The sequence below is a fragment of the Rhinolophus ferrumequinum genome, chromosome 17 (genome assembly GCF_004115265.2).
Source record: "Rhinolophus ferrumequinum isolate MPI-CBG mRhiFer1 chromosome 17, mRhiFer1_v1.p, whole genome shotgun sequence".
NCBI classification, from domain to species: domain Eukaryota; kingdom Metazoa; phylum Chordata; class Mammalia; order Chiroptera; family Rhinolophidae; genus Rhinolophus; species Rhinolophus ferrumequinum.
In genome coordinates, this window is record NC_046300.1 from 20,154,539 (window position 1) to 20,174,753 (window position 20,215).

The following is a 20,215-nucleotide window of genomic DNA, read 5'->3' on the forward strand; positions in this document are numbered from 1 at the left end:
ATGTCTAAGGTTTTTTGCTTGAACTCAGTCAATTTTATTCGTTACTGTGACTTGACTGGCCTCTATGGACTTTTGGGTTTACAACCCTGGAAGAGTATGTTAGACGCTTGGGACGTGGAAACTTGAAAGAAATAAGTTATGCCAAATGAAAGAGAGCAGGCCGATGAGTTGTGTTGTGGACTTGACAGTTTCCTACATCTTTTCTGGTGACTTTGACCAGATCCCCACCACAGGAGAGAAGGGTTAAGGATGGTTCGTTTGAGAAGCATCTACTAGGTGTCAGACATTGTAGTAAGTATGTCACATATATCATTCCACTTAACACTGGCAATGCCCTTGGGATATAAACAGTAATTTTTCTACTTTATAAAAAAGAAAATAAAAGTTCAGAGAGATTAAATAACCTGCCTGAACATGCATAGCTAGTAAGGGGCCAACCCAGGCTTTGAATTCAAGTTTGATTCTAATGCTTACTGTTCTTTCCAGGGCAACAGGCCGTCTTCCCAGAAATGATGAAGTATTTTGAAGAGATGCAATAGGTGGGAAAATTTGATAGCCACTCCAAATGCCAATCAAAAATTCACACTAACATGAATCTATAATGGCATATTAAAGTATAAGAGTGACAGTTGAAGAAAAAAGTGTAACAACATTCTGGACACTACACATAGTGATATTTTATTGAATATTTCAACAAAGTAATACTGTTTTCTCTCTGCCTTTCCAAAACCTTATGAAATTTTAAACCTTTGCAAAGTATCAATTTATACAAATCTTTTAGTATACCTAAGCATTATTTAGTACAAATTTGAAGGAAGAAAAAAAAAAACTAGAGGAAATTTGGTATTAAAAATAAGCCACATGCTTAAAACTTCTGCTCTCTAAGAAGGGGAGGGTATATGTATCATTATTTGATAATTTGGCTATTTTCAGCTGAGCAAAAATTGTGGCCTTGTACTAATATGTTCTTTTTGAAAATGCTCAAATACTAATCATAATATATGTTAGTGAATCAATAACTATTATAATTATGAATCTGTTCTGTACATTTTAGCTTCTTTTTTTCAATTCCCTAAAGGATTCAGTCATATTCTCAATTAAACTTAGCTCTAATATCTTTTCTAGTTTGCAAATTTAAACTTCGGAAAGTCAGCTGGCTTTACTTTTGATTAAAATGAGTAGGATTTATAAATGTTTCTTGCTATGCTTTGCATTATAACTCCCTTTTTTATCAGATTCCGGATTGCCATTCAATGTAAGATTGTAATATTTCACTTATTGAAGATTTATGATCCTTTAAGGAGATTAAGGCTGATATGAAGGGAAATCAATAGTGGGCACATGAGAAACTTTAAGCTTCCCGATGCTTCTCGGGGGCTGTTTTGTTAGTGAGCAAAATGACTACAAATAATCCCTATCCATTGCTAAAAGCTCTAGAAATATTATCTTTAAATCCTATCTCCCTGATGTAAATTAGTTGTACCACAGGGTAGAGTTAAATGTTGTCCTAGATGTGACTTTTAAAAGCCTAGGTCAGAGACCTAAGAAATCATTTGAGCCAGCCCAAGCTTTCAGGGAGGTAAAGTATCATCAACTGCTTTTTATAGGTTCAGCAACTGAGGCCTTAGAGATAGGTACCTCATTTATGTTATTAATAAAACTAAATTTCTTTATTGAAACAAAGCGACTCCTTCCATTAGTTATAATGACTTTTCTTCCTATTTAGAGCAGATTATTGAGACCTCAGTGGACATGTCAGAAACTTCTTATAGTCCAAAGAGCCTGACTCAACACATCTTTGTGGCAAGCAAGCCATTGTTTTAAGGTAAAATTTCCAATATATAGCTAGTGTTCATAATATATGTAGATATTTGGAGATGATGCCAGAATAATTGTAAAGAATCACAGAAGGGGTGACTGTGAGACATGTAGGCTTACAGACGTAGAGGCGTATAGTCAAAGTGGCCTTATATATTATCACGTTCAAAACTTCAGCTAGACACAGAGGGAAATTCAGACTGGAAGATATTTTCCCTAGGACGGATAGAAACACAGGGCTCACCCAAGATTTGAATCTAGAATTCCTGACTCCTAATCCAGTGCTCTTTCTATAACACTTAAACTGTCTCAGTCAAAAGAAAATATATTTTTTTCTTTCTACAGCTTTAAAAATGACAAAATTCTCTGTATTAACATTTATTAAAAAATAAAAACTTGTTACCAATGGTGTCACGCGAGAGGTTGACTTTGAGGTTTTTCATTGTTTTCTATAACGGTAATTAACAAAGTTGTCATATTTCAGATTGTTTTAGACATTTGCCCTCTTGATTATTTGGGGAATTGTCTTTGAATAGATTTTTTAAAAAACAAAGTTTTGCTAATGATTTCAAATGTCTCATTGACATAAAACCAAGGCTGCGATAGGAATTTTTCGATATACTTTTCTTCCCGAAGGAAAAATAATGACTACTCAAAAATAGCCCAACCTATAAAAAAATATCAAGTACATTACATTCCTATTTTTCAGCATGATGTATGCAGACATATTCAAAGGAAAGATGAAAAGAACTCGATTGTGTCAGGTTCTCAATTACTTTTTATTGATTTAAACATTGAAAATAAATAAAAAGCCCTGGATATTAGTCATAGTCAGGGTTGGCCCCTCACTTGTGAATAACCTGGGACTGATATATTAGCTGAAGTGGTAAGCATCTGGGAAGAAAAAACACAGGCTCGAGTGTATTAAATTACAAGGTCTAGATTTGCAGGTGCATGCATCAAGACACTTTTCCAAAAACAGACATTATACCTGGTGCCTTGTGTTGTAAGAATAAGAAGTAACTCAAATTCAAATGCGACACAGTAGAAGCTTCAGCCTTGTCACAGTGAGTAAATCTATCCCAGAATTGAATATGCATGCAGAATGCTGCCTATTCATACGGGAACCTGAAAGGTGGGTTAGTCAATGGTACAGAACCAGTTTGGCTGATAATGCCAGTGAAAACAGAGTCTTACATCTTGTTGAGGAAATCCAAGAAAACAAAACAAACGCTTCAACTCACCGTTCCTGTTGTGCCCAACGAAAGATGATTCATCTGTTGTGTCAGGGGGCCCATCATATTTGCTGGCTGCATTGACATAGGATGGTCCATTGTCGGCGTGATCACAGCACCCTACAAGCACACACAATGTCCATCTGAAAACACGTTCCACAGGGAAGGAAACTTTTTAAAAAAAAATAAACACAGTGAACCGTGTTAACATCGTTGTGTTTACTTTTTACTGAAAAGGCTAAATTCAACCATGTATAATGTTTACATCCATCCATGTCATTTTATGTTCATCTAAATATATAGCATTAGCACCTTCCTTTCTTCTGATGTGATTTATGTGATGTGTCTAAAATGCCTGGTATTGACAATTCCGATAGACAAATAGAATGTATTCTGAGATATGGCATACATCCCCTCCCTCAGTGGTTCTAAATACCAACTTCTGTAACTACAATATATGAATACTATGGAAATTCTCCAGTTTTTCTTGCTATTGAATAAGACTTTCGGTGTATGACATGTACCTGTGATTTATATGGCGAATTCTTGATCACCTCATACGATCCACCACCAGGGGGAAAACACTGGTCAAGAAGGGTTTCTTGACTGGATCTCTTTGAAGGCCATATTAAAATATAATCTAAACGTTATAAAAAGTAAAGTTTACTATTTCCCATGTTTTTTCCTCCTTTCTTTCTATTGGTGCTTTTGACACAAGACAGAAGAATACTGAACACTTAAATATGCTGGTCAAATGCAACACTGCGAAAACTTTTTTAAAATGTAAAAATATCAAGTGTTTCATCAGATCTTAATAAAAGTGTACTTCTAGAACATGCTTTTGGATTTGTTATAATTGTTGGGAAGGCAAGAAATAATACACATTTAAAAAAAACTTCTGTCCATATACAAAGTGTCATATGGCTACTGAAGCAGAGCCAGGCCACATTACCCTTCTGTTCTTTTTCCTCTGTTCTACGATTCTGCCTTACTTGACTAACTTGGAGAATGGAACAATATTTAAAAAAAAAAAAAAAAAGAAAGAAAGAAAGAAAGAAAATCTAGGGTTGGATGGAATCTTTCATATTTTATAATTCCAATGTTTTATTTTAAAGATGATAATAAAGGCAGAAACTTGTGCTGTTACAACTCATTTAAATACTCAGTGGTAATAAAATGATTATGTATCTGGAGGCTTTTTTTATCTGTTAATATTTTTTCACTATTTGACTTTTTCCCCCATACAAGTAAGTGTTTTGAAGAAATAAAACTAGGACAGATTCATGCAGATGGCAGGATCTCAGACCCCAAACTAATTATCCACAATAAATATTTCCTAAAACACGTTTTTTGCTCAGGATGCTTAATTTCTCGTGTTATTATCTAAATCCAATTTCCTAACTATATCGGCTGAAAGAGCAGGCTATCACTCAGACTTTTTTATGGGCTCCTCCTCATTATTATGGGGGAGAATAACAATTGAGACAAGTTGAGACAAGTATTTGGAAATGTTTGATATACAGTCACCTTTGTCCCCAAAGAAGTTAGGGGACAACTAACTCTTTTGAGAGAGAATCAATCATAAAACATATATATGTTATTCTATACGTCTATATATTATAAATATACACAATTGTGCATTTGTGTTGTTTGAATGTTGTGATGCTTCTTTGAATTATCATTCACTAAGATGCTTCTTGAATGAGAGAAACAATAAGATAAGCTTTTTACTTATAATTTAGAGACACATCACTTTTTCTTTCTGCTGTCTGAATTTCTTCAACAAAAGCATCTTCATTTTATATTAAAAAACAAACACACAAACAAAAACATACTGGCTTTCATTTCAGGTATTTGTTGTACCAGGCCAGAAATAAACATGTCATGAAGAACTGGAGTCCTTCTTAAATCTCTTAGAGAAAAATTATAGAATAACTTAAGAGTTAAGACAAGTCCTATAACATTTATTTCAACGAAAAAGTGGCACTTTCACGACATTTTAATCTTTAGCAGGTGCAAGACTTCAATACTCTTTTTGAACTTGAGAGTTAGTCTATCTTTTTAGAATATTTGCCTGTAGGGAGTCCAACATACAGGTAAACTGTCACAATCCTGGAAACCCCTCAATTCTAATCAGCCTTCTCTAGCCACATAAATGATTGTTTGTCATAAATCAGAGATAAAGACAAAATTGTGTTTGGAGAGAAAACTTTCTTCTCAGTGCCCTAGGGGTGACCTCCTTCCCCAGTGGTAAAGAAAGGTAGGCTTTTGTCTTTGTTTGGGAGACGATATGCAAATGAGATAGGTGAGTATGAGACAGATGAATCAAAATCCATGCATGATAAAACAGAGGGATTAAATGCCTGCATTTGGAATTAATTTAGGAAGGATTGTCTGGTCTCTTTAAAGAATTCTTTCTCAGAAAGTGTTTGGAGACTCATTTGATTACAGATGCCACAGAGTGAGTGCTGCTTCTGTGTATAAACCAAAAACCTGACAATCAAAGGGAAGAGTGGGAAGGGATTTGTCATAATTTAGAATTGTAAATAACAGCACTAGACACGGAGTGTGAAACAATGTAAGGGAACATTATTTTCCTAACCAGAACAGTTATTACAAATAGATGAATAATAAAATAATAATTCTTGGGGGAGGACATGTGAGAACATTCATTCTTGTTCATATTCAGTAAAAATGTTCAATAAAAAAAGAATTGCTCCAATTATTAAGAACAGACATTCCTTTACAGTCTCAAAGGGTGGAAGAACTTTACAGTTAGTAAATTGGAAATATTAGAAACAATTTGTAGAAACCCCTTGGAGAAACAAATTTTCTTGATGATACTTTATCAGCGGAAGACAACTTAACGAGTTTGAAGTATTGGGTATCCACAGCAAATACTGGTGTTTGCCAGTCACTTTCCTCATCAAACTTTACAGAATCTCCTTTATACTGTATAGGACATAAAAAAAAAAAAAAAGAAAAAGAAAAAAAAGAAAAAAGAAAAAAAGGAAGAGAGAAAAGAAAGAAAAAGAACCAAAAAAGGAGAAGAAAAGCCTTATGGGATTGTTAAGGGGAAAGTAGTGCCCTCAACTACAATTGTGTCTCATTAACTATACTGTTGAATCCAATCCTGTCCAATGCATTTAATCCACAGACTGAAGAGTGTTTTGTGACAGATGTTGCCAACACATTAAGGGCAATTTCGTGTGCTCGAAATGTATAGAATGTGCTGTCTGACGGAGTTTACTTGGCAAATGGCAAGGCAAGAGGAAACAGATTTTTCATTTTAGCATCTCCGGATGTCTGGGTTTGCTCAATGTTTAAGCTGCAAAGAAAAATACTGTAACATGCTGTAATCCACTAAAAAGCACAGTAACCAAACAGCTGATGGCAATGTCTGGTCTATTTTAGCCACTGCCTCTGCAAAACAAAGCTGCTCATACTCAAGAGATGTAGGGTGGATCTGGTTGCTCTAGTTCTGAAATAAACAATTTCAACAGTAATTTGGATATAGTTTCCAAAGATCCTTGATGTGGAGTAAACATAGCTGACCTAAAGCCACAAGAGTATCTGTTTTAACCTTCTGCCAACAGTTGAAAGAAATTTCAAGTCCTAGAAAGTTCCTCAGTATTTTAATTTCCCAGCTGAAATGTAGGATCACCGGCAAACTGGAGAATAACATGGCCTGGCTATCTCCCAAGAAGATCACGCATAGCTGGCTTGAAACCTATATGAATGCCAGCACGTGGACTACAGTGAGAAGTACCTGTACGAATATTCCAATGACTGTCAGTACTCTAGGCCAGTGCCACTCCAATTTACGATCTGCACACCAGCAGTAGCAGCAGACGAAGAATTAGAATCCAAATCAGAATCTCTGGGCATCGAGCTTGGGAATCTGTGTTTTAACAAGCTTTCCAGATGATTCTGATGCTCTCTGAAGTTTGAGAAGTGTGCTCCATCTATAAACTGCTATTGTATAAACCAATGTTGCAGCACTTAGATACAAATAATCGACTTTATTTTATTTATACTGTTTCTCAATGATTTGTTTTAAGACAGTCTTGTGATGGGGCATGAGCCTTTATAATAATACTCCCATTGTATCTTGTTTAAAAATGCTAAGAGGCCAAAAATGCTACATTTTTGATGAACTGAAATGGGGCAATTAACTGAATAATTCAGGCCTATGCCTGATGGCATGACATGCTTCCATTTGATCAGTTTTGCTTGTGCTGTGTCACATTTGGAAATTCTTCCTTATTTGAAATCCATGCAAGCCTTGAATTTTAAATCATAGGAACATTAAAGTAAAAGGTAAGAAAATTATTTGGATAATACAAGTGAAAAGTAAAGAAATATCATCCCCTTTTCCCCTCTTGTTGTATCTAGTTCCCTTATGTCAAAATGTTGTGGCCTATATTGTATAGTGTTTTCCTATAGTAACTTATGCAAAACTGCAGGATTTTTTTTTTATAGTAATCATTCAACATGACTTAGAAAATGTGGTTTACCATCATTTGTCTTCATCCTCATTTGTACGTTTTTCTGCCTGTCGATTTTTAATATTTCTAACTTAGTTAGAAAATAATATAGTTGAATTTTTGTACCCCAGACTATTCTTAGCATATGCCAAGTGGAATGTAGAGAATATTAAGAGCTTACAAGTAAACTAGTTAATGGAAATGATTTTCCAATAGCAAGGATGATTTGATAATATAAATGGCATAAAGGTAGTTCATTTAACCTGGGGAATAGCTTTCCAAATGAAATGCATTTCAATATTAATGTGCAACGTTCCTTTTAGTATACGCAGAGATGTTTAATCTTTTTTATTTATGATACTGGCATGGGTGTTTTTTTGCTTTCTTGTTTTTAGCAGAAGGGTGCTTGATGAGATTTAAGAAGGACTGGTGCTGTGGGAAGAGAAAAAAAAAAGGAACAGGAAGGCCTCTCCCGCCCCCTCCGCCGCCCCCATCTTTAGAAACACTCATTAATCCTCAACTACCTTGATAAATTTCCAACCAAATTGGAAGGGGCAGTCTGGCTTTAAAACAAATTGTGTTTGAAACCCCCAAAGCTGTGGCAGATCTGGTAGATACGACTTAAACTTTAGCAGTATTTTGGAATGATCTCTGATAAACTGTTGGCGGGACCGGAGAAGGATAGATGGCTGTGGTAAGCCCGAAGTCGCACTGCCCCTAGGACACCATTTTAGCACTTAATCCCTTCCTTCCCCTTATTATTCTATAATTGCTTATTTCAGTATTATACCTTCCAAGAGGGCAAGGGTTATGTTTACATACGTTTTGTAATCCCCATAAATAAGAATTAGACATAGTAGATACTCAAAACAGTTTTGTGAATTTTCTATATCATTGCCTCTGTTCAGTTCAATAAAAAATGGCTAATACTTACCAGCATTTTTTTTTTATTTAGACTGTTTATACTAAGAGAGCCTAAATCATGCCTGCATGTTCACCACTGTCAATTTATAGTGTCTTTGTGCTGTCTACAAGTACCAGGCATATAACATTTGCTTCATAAATATTGGTTGGGGGAATGATGAAAGAACAAAATTCCAAATCAAAAGGTACTTAAAATGCAAGGTTGAGATTACTAGTCAAAATGGAGCATTCCGAAGCTTTTGAGAAAACTGGTTCTCACAAAGGGCAGTTCAGTTTTAAAACCACGGTTTGGCACACATATCTGTGCCTTTATCAATATCTTCAACCATCATATCCTTAAAAGATGAGATCTGAAATTCACTTGATGTAAAAAGTTCTCTTAATGCCACCATAGGAAGTTATTAAAATAAAAAAGTATTTGCGTCTGTGCACATACCAGTATCTCTGAATGAGCAGTGATTTTGTTTGATCTAGGAGGGACATTTGCCAAGGTCCTAAGACATTTTTGGTTGTCAAACTGGGGAAGGGGTGCTACTGACACCTAGAGGCCATTGATGGTAGAGGCCATCCTAGAACACACAGGACACTTCCTCACAACAATTATCCAGGCAAAAGCATCTTTACTGTTGAGGTTAGAAACCCTAGTGTATACAGGCAGATATTCATAAGCTCCATTTGTACAAAATGAGAAATATTTGAAACTGCAGTAATTAGAAAATGGCACAAAGTATCTATCCAGTCTGCTCCCTACAACTAACAGCAAAATCTTAGTTTCTGTGCTGAGATTTTATTTATGATATAAATCAGTTTCTTAAAGACCGATATCTAGCTCAACTGCCCAAATCCTATAATTTATCAATAAAAGGAAGAAAGACTATTATGTGACTTTCAATGGCTATATGATTATATTTAGTTCATATTTATGTTGATATTTATTTTGGAAATATGGGTAACTAGAGCTGCGTTTCTCTTTCCTAAATTTAGATGGATTAGATTCAATTAATACATTTCACTGCTCCCTAGAGGTGTGTACCTGTGGGCTAAAGGTATGATGTTTAGATGTAGGGCATTTTCCACTGCTATATGATAAATTTAGAACAGTTATGTACATAGTTTATCTAAAAGGAGAATATCTATTGGCTGTAAAATAGTTATTCTCCTTTCACTCTTGAACATTCTTAATTTTGTTACTTTTTGATTCAGTTATCATTAGTTAGAACTGTTTTCAAACAATTCTAAACAAACCTGTTTTTAAAAATATGTAATATTAAAAGACACTAAAACCAAATTAGTTTTAACTATGAAGTCCCCTTTAAAGGAATCCTAATTATATACCATGTGTATTCAACTGTGAATAATGGTTTCAATTATCTGTTAAGTACTTATTTATACAATAGTGTCATTTTGAATAAGAATATAAAGTAAATATGTCACACTGAAGTATTTCTTACCTAAGCAGGTACATAGATAATTAGGATTCTCAGCAATGCTTTATTGAATTCTTTAGTGCTTAAAATGAAAGAAATTTGTGTAGTGGTGACTTTTGATGTTTTTAACAAGCTTCCTTAGAATTCGAATGGATGAAAATGGCTTTTAAAAATATTACATTATTGAAGGAAGGATTGGAACATTTGAAGATATGGAGCCCAATGGTTAAATGATTTTGTTGACTGAAGTGCAATAGAACAATTAGCTCTTTTATCATTAAACTTGCACACCTGGTTAAAATTACAAAAGGAATTGCATTATGCACGTGGGTTATTATATTCTTTTCCCTTCATATTTCGACTTAAGGAGATCACAGTTCCTGAGCCAATAGAAATATTAAGTGTGCGTCGAAGGATCCCAGGTCTTCAGTGGCTTCAGCAACAATGTTGGGTATATTTACTTTCACCAGCCCCCCATTCCAATCCCATAATCAAGAGTGGCCCTCAGCTTGGAGGGTTGTACCTCACACAAACATGCTCCATTGACATCTATGTGGTGTGGTATACATGACATGAAGGAATCACATTATTTTGGTGGAAAAACTAATAGTGCAACCTAAGTCCTTTATCTTCACTGTCCGAGACTCCTGTGGTATATGCCTTCCTCACATAGGTCTACAGTTCCAAAATAAGTTGAAAGAGATTTGAGGGAGAAAAATTAAAAAAAAAAAAATTAAAAAAATTAAAGACCATTAAGCTATGGCACTTAACAAATGAAGAATGGGTTAGTCATAATGTATTTCACTGTCATCCATACTTTTTAAGATACAAAGAAAACCACTGATATCTACTCATAAAATATATTACATAATAAAAAATGATATTAGAGATATGGGAGGCAGGTCCTTACCACTTTCCTACCTTAACGATAACTTCAAAAATATACTATCTCTTTAAAGATGAGCAGAACTGATTTTCCTTATTTTTTCATTCCAAGAAGGGGTATAAAGTAGACAATGTTAAACTAACTTCTCTACCAAAGTACAGTCTATGTCTCATTTTTATAGCTGAGTTAGCATCTTGAAAGATATTTCATAGTGGAAACCACATGTTTAGGTCAATGGCACTGTTAAGCCAATGTTTGCTGTAAGTTAATGTATTGGAAGAGTTTAAAGGTAGATAGGACAACTCAATGATGAGATCAACATATTTTCCATTCATGCTTGTCCTGTCCAGAAGACATTTAGACTAAATAAGCATAAAGTCGCCCATGAGACTGTGGCTTCCTACTCTAGTTCCACTTATCTCCAAAAGTAGGCTCCTACAGGTAGATCTGGGACGGCCTCTTTAGCGTAAAGATCACATGGCTTCCAATTCACCCTTCTGGTCTAATTCCCAAAGAACATGCACATAGAACCACTCTTCCCCCCACACCGAACTACTCCTCCTTCTCTGACCCATCTTGTTCTCTTACCCTTGGTGTCTTTGCCAGGAGTCTTGGGCATCTACAGCAGGTTCATATGTGTGCTCTTGAGATTTTTATCAAATGCTACACTTTCTGTATCTGACCCAGGTTGTTGGTCATTTGCTCCTCTCTCCTCTCATAATATTGGACACACACCTTCATCATGATCATACTTCATCGCTCCCCTGGACTCTAAATTCGCTGTGCCATTCACAATGCTTTATTCATTTCCAGCGGTTCTAAAGCCTAGCCATGTGTCTATCATGCAACAGGTTGCCATGGTGCTGAGTGACTAAATCAGTGAATGGCACTCGCTCATCAGCCAGTTACCTGTGAATTTACAGAAATGTAAAATCAAGAGCAACTGCTTGCTGAAACTGGACAAGAGGATTTGATTGAAATAAAAGAAGCAATCCCTTTATTGGACAACAGGATGATCTTAAAAATGTATCCATTCAATTGCTTCGCTTTCCTTTCAAAGCTCCCGTCTGACCACTGCCAGCTTGATGTTCTTGTCATTTAGTGTGAGAATTCCTGGGCTTCTAAGAGCCATGCACTACCCAAGGATGTTACAGTTCACTATATAATTTCCACCCTATGGAAGACTTACACATATTCAATTACACGTTGCAAAATTTCCTTTATATATCACAGCCAAGACACTGCCACAAATGCAGTGTAAACTTTTTTACTAGGGCTTTTCCGTGCCATCAACGGTATTAATAGCTATATATCTACCTAAGATTCTTGTCAAACCATCTGATAAGAGAAAACATGCCTTATTCACGTATACAGCAATCTCTTTGTATACCTCCAAGTAGACTTTCAAAGTTCAGAAAGTTTGAAATGCACGTCAGAAGCAGGATGCCAGACCAGTCTTTTTCCAAATGATCAGGCAAATAGGGTTCCTAAAAGATGTCTGAATATTTATGGGCAGCGTCTTTTGTCTGGTAAAAGGTTTATCTCGCTTTAACTAGCACTCAGGACTGTGAGCTGTTGTAAAGCTTCTCATTAAAAACTTCTCCTTACTGACAAATAGGCCAAAAAACCCAGCTGCAAATAATTTTCAAGGTCTTGCAGGATCCTATTGGTGAATGGTCCTGGGAAATCAAGTCTCAAACCACAGGGGTGATCAAGAAGAAAAGCTGCCCGTTATCCTACTTATGGCCATGTTTATAGTGCAAATTGCCTAAATATGTCACACGGCACCTTGATTCTGGCTATTACTAGGAAAGTAGCTATTCCTTGTCCTGCAATTTGCTACAAAATGTACTTTATTTTGTGGTCCCACAGAGGACATTTCTGGACTATTTGTTTTCTCCTTTAAGACATTTTTAGAAATTTGCCTGGTTAGAGCTGGCAACTCAGCTATGGCTAAGGATACAGGTGTGAAGTCAAGACCCTATTAAAAACCGAATTTACTCCTTTTAAAGTACATTTTCTATTAGTATTATTATAACTAACATGTCTCAGACTCAGTATGTACCTTATTGATGAATTTTTTTGAAATTTAATGCTGAGATGAAATACATCCTGGTGGAGTGGCCATATCTTAAAGTAAAAATTTACATATTAGCACAAACCAAACATATATTCTGAAGACTGCAAGATGTCAATTAACACACATACATTTGCTCGCTAGATGAGAATCAATTTTATGTCTCTTCATTGTCCTATTTGTTGTAGAAACTTAGTTACATCTTTTATTTCACTTAGAATTTTATTGCCATTTCTCCTAAACAGTAATGCTATAAGTAATTGTGACTTTTTCTTAGTATTATAGAATGGTCTGAAACTCTGTAGTATCTTGTTCCTCAAAGTGTGGTCCAGGACCAGATAGTATCAGCTGGGAGCTTAATGCGGAATCGCAGGTCCAACCCCAATCCCTTAGAATTAGAATCTGCAGTTCAGTAAGATCCCCACATGGGTGTGGGGACAGAGCCCCAAAAAGCAGTTTCCAGGCTCTCGGCCTCACATAGAAAGGTGCTGGCTCAGGTAGTAAATGGCCATTGACTGTGATCAAATGGCCATCAGCTGTGGCTAGTTGGCCGTCAGCTGTAACCAGTGAGCCATTGGCCATGAATATAACTGCCGTGGCTAGGCTAGCAGAAAAAGGGGGAGCTAGCAAGAAGAGGGTGGCTGAGTCTGCAAGCGGTGCAGTGAGGGTTGAGAATTGTGTTGCTCCTGGTTCCTGTGTCTCCAACCCAGCCGCCAGTGAGAGTATAGTGGTGTGACTCCCCTACCTATGGCTCCGTGGGTGTTCCTTTTTGGCCTAGCCATATCCTGCGTTCTTATGTGGGGATTGGGATCAGAGACCCTGCAGACCCCGCCGGATGCCCAGCACGACACACGGCGCAGCGAGCAGGGTACGGTGCAGGCCAAAGCTCTCCGAAGGGCGGTGGAGCGGTTTGTGCGTATGAACACTCAGTCTCAGGAAGACCAGGAGGAGCAGCTGCCTGAGAGCTGGACCCCATGGAGGGGTGGGAAGACATGGATGGTTCCCCAACCAGCAGAGGACGGAGAAAGCGAGGGTCCTTGCAGCCCGGTGGGCTGGGAAGTGCTTGCTGAGGCAGCCCGGATGCAGGACTTGTAGTCCCAGGAGGAAACGCTTGCTGAGTCCTCCATGGGAGCTGAGGGTGAGGTCAAGGTCATCCCTCACCCCCAGGACAGCCCTGGCGAATGACTATGGACTATGGGGAATTGCCTTCCATCCCTAATTTAATGGACAGCTTGACTGTTTGGGAACATCCCACCATGTAGTGGAACTGGCGGATGTTTGCTTTTGTGTCTTGACCGGCCACCATCGAGAATATGTAAGCACCTTGACTGTGAGTCGCTATTGTTCCAGCACGGTACCCTGAGAGGCCCAGAGAGAGTGGCAGTGCCCTGAGAGCCCTGGCTGAGTCCAGGAAGTCTGGCTGTGTCCAGAGAGAGTGGCAGTGCCCTGGGAGCCCTGGCTGAGCCCAGGAAGTCTGGCTGTGCCCAGAGAGAGTGGCAGTGCCCTGAGAGCCCTGGCTGTGTCCAGGAAGTCTGGCTGAGCCCAGAGAGAGTGGCAGTGCCCTGAGAGCCCTGGCTGTGTCCAGGAAGTCTGGCTGTGTCCAGAGAGAGTGGCAGTGCCCTGAGAGGCCCTCGTGTGCCTGGGGAGACTAGTGGTACCCTAAGAAGTCCAGGAAGTCTGGCTGTGCCCAGAAGTACTGGTGGTGCCCTGAGAAACCCTGGCTGTGCCCGGGGAGACTAGTGGTACCCTAAGAAGTCCAGGAAGTCTGGCTGTGCCCAGAAGTACTCGTGGTGCCCTGAGAAACCCTGGCTGTGACCAGAGAGCTTGGCTGTGTCCAGGAAATAGCATTCACCTCCAGGCTCCTTGCACAGGGCCCCTTGCGGAAGACGCTTGTCGCGTAGATTGTGAGGCGAGACCCTGTAGGGGTGGAGTGTGGGGACAGAGCCCCAAAAAGCAGTTTCCAGGCTCTCGGCCTCACATAGAAAGGTGCTGGCTCAGGTAGTAAATGGCCATCGACTGTGATCAAATGGCCAGCAGCTGTGGCTAGTTGGCCGTCAGCTGTAACCAGTGAGCCATTAGCCATGAATATAACTGCCGTGGCTAGGCTAGCAGAAAAAGGGGGCTAGCAAGAAGATGGTGGCTGAGCCTGCAAGCGGCGCAGTGAGGGTTGAGAATTGTGTTGCTCCTGGTTCCTGTGTCTCCAACCCAGCCGCCAGTGAGAGTATAGTGGTGTGACTCCCCTACCTATGGCTCCGTGGGTGTTCCTTTTTGGCCTCGCCATATCCTGCGTTCTTGTGTGGGGAGTGGGACCAGAGACCCTGCAGACCCCGCCGGATGCCCCGCACGACAATGGGTCACTCATGGTCAAGTCTGAGAACATTTGCTCTATTTTTTTTTTTTAAATGTCTGCCATGGCTCTGTTTGGATACATCTTCTATTGCATTGCTTCTAGAGAGATTCTTGGTTTGTTTCTTCATGATTTTGTTAATTTATTTTTCAGTTCCTACTTGAGTGCCAAGCAGCTTCAAATAATCTTAGTAACATGAATGTACCTTCCACAAACCTGTTATAACCCCAAATGGCCACTGAGACTGAGTTGAGTTCCTCAAAAGTCTCCATAGGATTTCTGCTTTATCTATAAAATCTCCTTTACAAAAAAAATTTTGTTTCCTATGAGACATTTTCATGGCAACCTTCCATTCTTTCCAAATATTCTGCTTCATCAATGAGTCTGAAGTGTCTATTACAGCCCAGGATTAGAAGATGCGCCATATGTTTTGTACAATCCTCAGTCAGCATCTACATGCATAACATAAATATAAGGTGTTAGAAAGGTGTCGGAAACAAATTCCAAAATAGCACTACTTGTTAGGCTCTGATGGAATTAATGAAAAGTGCCAAAGTTAGTTTAAAAATTAAAGTTTTTGAAAGTTCTTTTTTATCTTGGTCTTTTGTCTTAACTTCTGACCACAATTTCCAGTTACTCACTGAATCTGGAATCTCAGGCATGTCCCATTCTGAATATTTTCTTTCTCTTTCTATCCTCATCGTGTATTCTTTCTGTTCTGTTTGATTCTTGGAATAATACGGAAAATTCCAGGTCATCCTTGCCGCCTCCTTCTTTCTCACCATTTATAACAAATCCATAGTCAAGTCTTGTCAGTGCTATTTCATAAATGTCCCCAAACCCTCTCTCTCTTCCTTTCAAGTGCTACTAGGTAGGTTGAATACTATCTCTCATTAAGATTAATCCAATTACTTCCTGTGGTGTACCTCTGTCAGTCTTGGCTGAAGGCATTTATTTTTTTAATACTCTCCACATGTTATTAGTTTCCCACAAAGTGAATCCTGCCTTTTCAACATAGAATTGAAAAGGCCCCACATTTCCTAGACTCCCTTGCTGTTAGAGATCCATGACTTCCGCTAATCAGAAGCACCTGCAAAGGACTTAGATTTGGAAGAAAGTTTAGAATGAGAAGTGGACAGGACATGTGGCATCCTTTTTGCTGGCCAGGTGGTGGCAGAAGTAGCATGATTCCATGTTTTGCAGCAAAGAGATTTGGGGGTTAGCAGTGGCAGTAGCACCCCTTTTGGTCATGTAACAGGAGATCTAAAAATTTATTGTCGGCTAATATTCAGCATTTTATTTGCTATCAGATTAATCTATTGTAAGATTTTCCATAGCAACTATGAAATAAAAATAAATGCTAATTTCACTGATTGAATTTATTTTTGAAGGTAGATGGGGTGAGAAACTAAACTAATATCACTGTATTAAAATAGTTCACTAAGATAGTTTTATTATTTACTACTTCTCCTTGAAGGGAAACAAATACAACTTTGTCTACTAACTGGTGTTCAAAATTTGAAGTGTTTATCATTGTGTGGCCTTGATGGTATATACCCTTTTTATATTACTATTTTAAACTTCTACAAAAAATAACATGGGGCTACAAATACATTAAACATTGCAAAAAATGTTCTTTCTGACTTTTCATCCATCAGCTGAAATTATGCTATTGTATGAAAGTTATTCAAGAGAAAAATATTCAGAATCAGTTTTTTCTCTTAGTTTTCCTCCCACCTTTTTCTTTTAGCCCTCCTTCACTTTCTCATAGATTATATGTGCGATAGGCGGGGAAATGAATGTTCAGCAAAATCAGGCGATTTTGACTAGCGTCAGAGGTTTTCAACATATACTTTTGCTTTATTTCATGCAAGAGCAAGCTTGAAGCCATCTGCCTGCCAACAACTACATCCTTCATTCCCATTATGGAGACAGAACCCCCACCTCATCATTAAGAGGCAATCTTCAAAGGGACATTGTTTTTGCTTATTCCCGTTGTGACAGATGTTTTATATCATCTACCTCCACATGCTAACTCATCTGTAAGGGACTGCCCACTCTCTGCAGCCAGCTGTGGAAATAGCTCCAGTGTCATCTGTGGCAGCTCTTGTTCCATTCTTCTGACCTCACCAAAGACCACATCCAAGAGCAGGAAAAACAAACAGCCCTGTTAACTTCCTTGAAAACATTTCCAGGGCAGGAGATAGGCCAGCTTTAGACAAGAGCTCTTTACAAAGTATGTAACAAAAGAGAGGCAAGCTTATTTGAAACACTCAAATGTCACCAAGCTAGCCAGTCGGGGTAATCCTTAGATTAAGGAATAATGAAGGAATAGCATCTGTGAGCATGATTCAGCTGAAAACATCTGGTTGACTCAGAACCACTTCAATTAGCTGGAGTATGCATCCATCAATCATTTCTTTTCTTTTGATTGTATAAAGTTCCCACGAGGAAATGTTTACATCACCAATTCATCCAACTGTTTGAAATACGGTGAAAAGAATATATAACATATATTTTTTTTTTAATGAATAGATAATTAAATAAATTGTTATGTGGTGGAATTATACCCTGATATTAGAATATATTGTAGGAACAAACTTATTCTGCTTTTAAAGAAGTCTTATCTTGGCTTGCTTGAAATTGACAAAGCAAAACTTTTAGTAATAAGAATTATTAATACATCACTTTCTAATATCGATGGGGCTGCTTATAGTATTTATGCCAACTATCTGCAATGTAAGAGCCTTAATAACTTTTTAAAAGATGTTTTGTTGATATTTAGAGGTTAGGATCAAGAACATTCATTCATTAATTCATTCATTTATTCACTAATACTTACTTTGGGCCTATTATGTCTTTCCCTGAAAGAACTCTGAGTTAAGTAGTTAAATAACTTTAATGAGACAAAACAAATATTCAAAAATGTAATGTAGACAAAGTGATTGAGGACATTAAAGTTTTCCATAGAAGAAATTGGCAATACAATGTCAATATCTGTTTTCAGTTAGTTTAAAATTTCAGCCTGCTGATTGCTAACTCAACTCCTGGAGCCATGGTGAGGTCCATGACTTGTGTCTCCCCTATAAGTGAAGGCATTATCTTTGCTGTAGCGGGCACTGTGGACCCCCAAGAAACAGCCTGAGATCACTGAGCATGAGGTTGAAGAATAGAACATGAGAAGGAGATGCTCTAAAAATGAGAGACGATTGTAGATTGCACACACGTTAGATTGTGCCTAAGAACAACTTAATAGTTATCTTAGTTATCAGGAAGGGATGAGTAGCTCTCTCTGAAGAAGAGTTGACAGTAATTACAGATGTGTTCATTTCTGTTGTCAATTGTAACTCAAGTATGGGGAGAACCTCTGCTCTCCTTAGCTGTTTCATTAATGTCAACTGTCAACCCGCTTGTTAATTAAGTGGTAATATTTTATTGTGTCATTTCTCCTAAGAATTTTGCCTGCATGCCAGAAATAACCATTTGATTGAAAGCTTTTAGTGTTTGTATGGCAATGAAATAGCAAACACAGATAACCCACACATTCCATGTAACTACCTATTCTGACTATGGTAGGCATTTTGTGAAATTATATAAAAAAACAAAAAACTTAGTTAACAGTTCCATGGTTTCTTCTTAGGATAGACATAATAACTATTAATATACAGTGGTCTTGGGATAGGCTTAACTTTTAAAAAGTTATATTTACCCAGTGCACAAAATTCAAATTTAATTAAAAATAGTAAAACTTCATTAGTTCATAACAGTTTCTGTGGTTTTCAAAACCACGGTTTCCTTTACATAACATTCATTGGGGGACATTATGAATCAGGAAATCAATTATCAAAATTAAAAATAAAAAAATTGTATTCTAAGAATTTATCTATATAATACATAATTTTGTCCCATACTACTTGGTACAGCTATATTGTGGACTCAGATGGGTAAAATTATCTTTTAAAGACATTTTTAGGGTGAATGTAGTATGCAAGGAGGTAGTGTGCAAGAATTTCAGAAAAGGAAATACAGAAAAGGATAGAGAACGGTTTTTGATTTACCATGCTTTTTGAAAACAACTAAATGCAATGCTTATTTTAGCATTCTTATAACACCTAAATTGTGAAGACCAGTAATCATATCTGTCAATTTGCTCACACCACAAAATTTTCAAAAGCCAAAGTATAAATGAGTCTCCTCAGACACAGAGGAGTAAGAGATACGCTGATTCATTTCAAATACCAAAAGCTTATCAGCAAAAGTGAATGACAGTCTTTTTTTTTTTTTTTGACCTGGTTTGATTTTAACCTGTATGGCTAATTTTCAGCAGGTCAGTGAGGATCTTCCTTCTTATTACTACCATGCATGACCTAATTTAGGAATCAGATCTCCAGAGGTGGTGGGACATTTTTCATATAGATACATTAAAAAAAAAAAAATTAGAAATGTCAATAATGTCAACCAGGAGTTCTGAGGAGTTCTAAGGCTAACACTCTAAAATCATATCAAATTAACCAAATCAATCCGTACTTTTTTTCTTGGAACCTGGGGGTGGGGAAAAGCAGGGAGATCATTTGGTGAAAAATGTGGAAACCAAGGTTTGTGAATATAGTGGCAGAAAATGTGACCATCAACAGAACTTAAAGAGCAATTGCAGCTGTCTCAAGCAGTGACTCTAGCATTATGCTGCCTGGGCCCCATGTCGTAGAGAGACATAGCCTGCCAGGGACCTAGAGTTACTGGTATCGGAATCTATTCTGGGAGGGATTTCCTAAGCCAGCTCCGTGGAGGCATCCGAAGTAGTAAAATAAAATTGCATCAGAAACTGCATATTTTGATTATAACTACTGAGAGACAGGGAATTATAATGAGAATGTAGAAAAACAGTTCAAAAAAATTATCCTAGGATTAGCAACTCTAGCAATTACTGACTCCACAAACTGCATTAAGCAGGTGTTACACTCACCTGTGTACGAAGTAGCTGTGATGGTTTGCATGATCTGAATCAGGGGTTCTA

At 37.7% G+C, this 20,215-nt stretch overlaps 1 protein-coding gene across 11 annotated transcripts in view; it reads right to left on the minus strand.

The window, feature by feature from the left end:
• The window catches only part of RBMS3 (RNA binding motif single stranded interacting protein 3), a 648,742-nt gene that overhangs the window by 60,954 nt on the left and 567,573 nt on the right, over nucleotides 1–20,215 (minus strand). For all 11 annotated transcript variants that reach the window (XM_033132638.1, XM_033132634.1, XM_033132632.1 and 8 more), the window contains one exon: nucleotides 3,063–3,173. In XM_033132638.1, coding sequence (XP_032988529.1) covers nucleotides 3,063–3,173 — 111 coding nt within the window. The remainder of the gene's footprint in view (nucleotides 1–3,062; nucleotides 3,174–20,215) is intronic.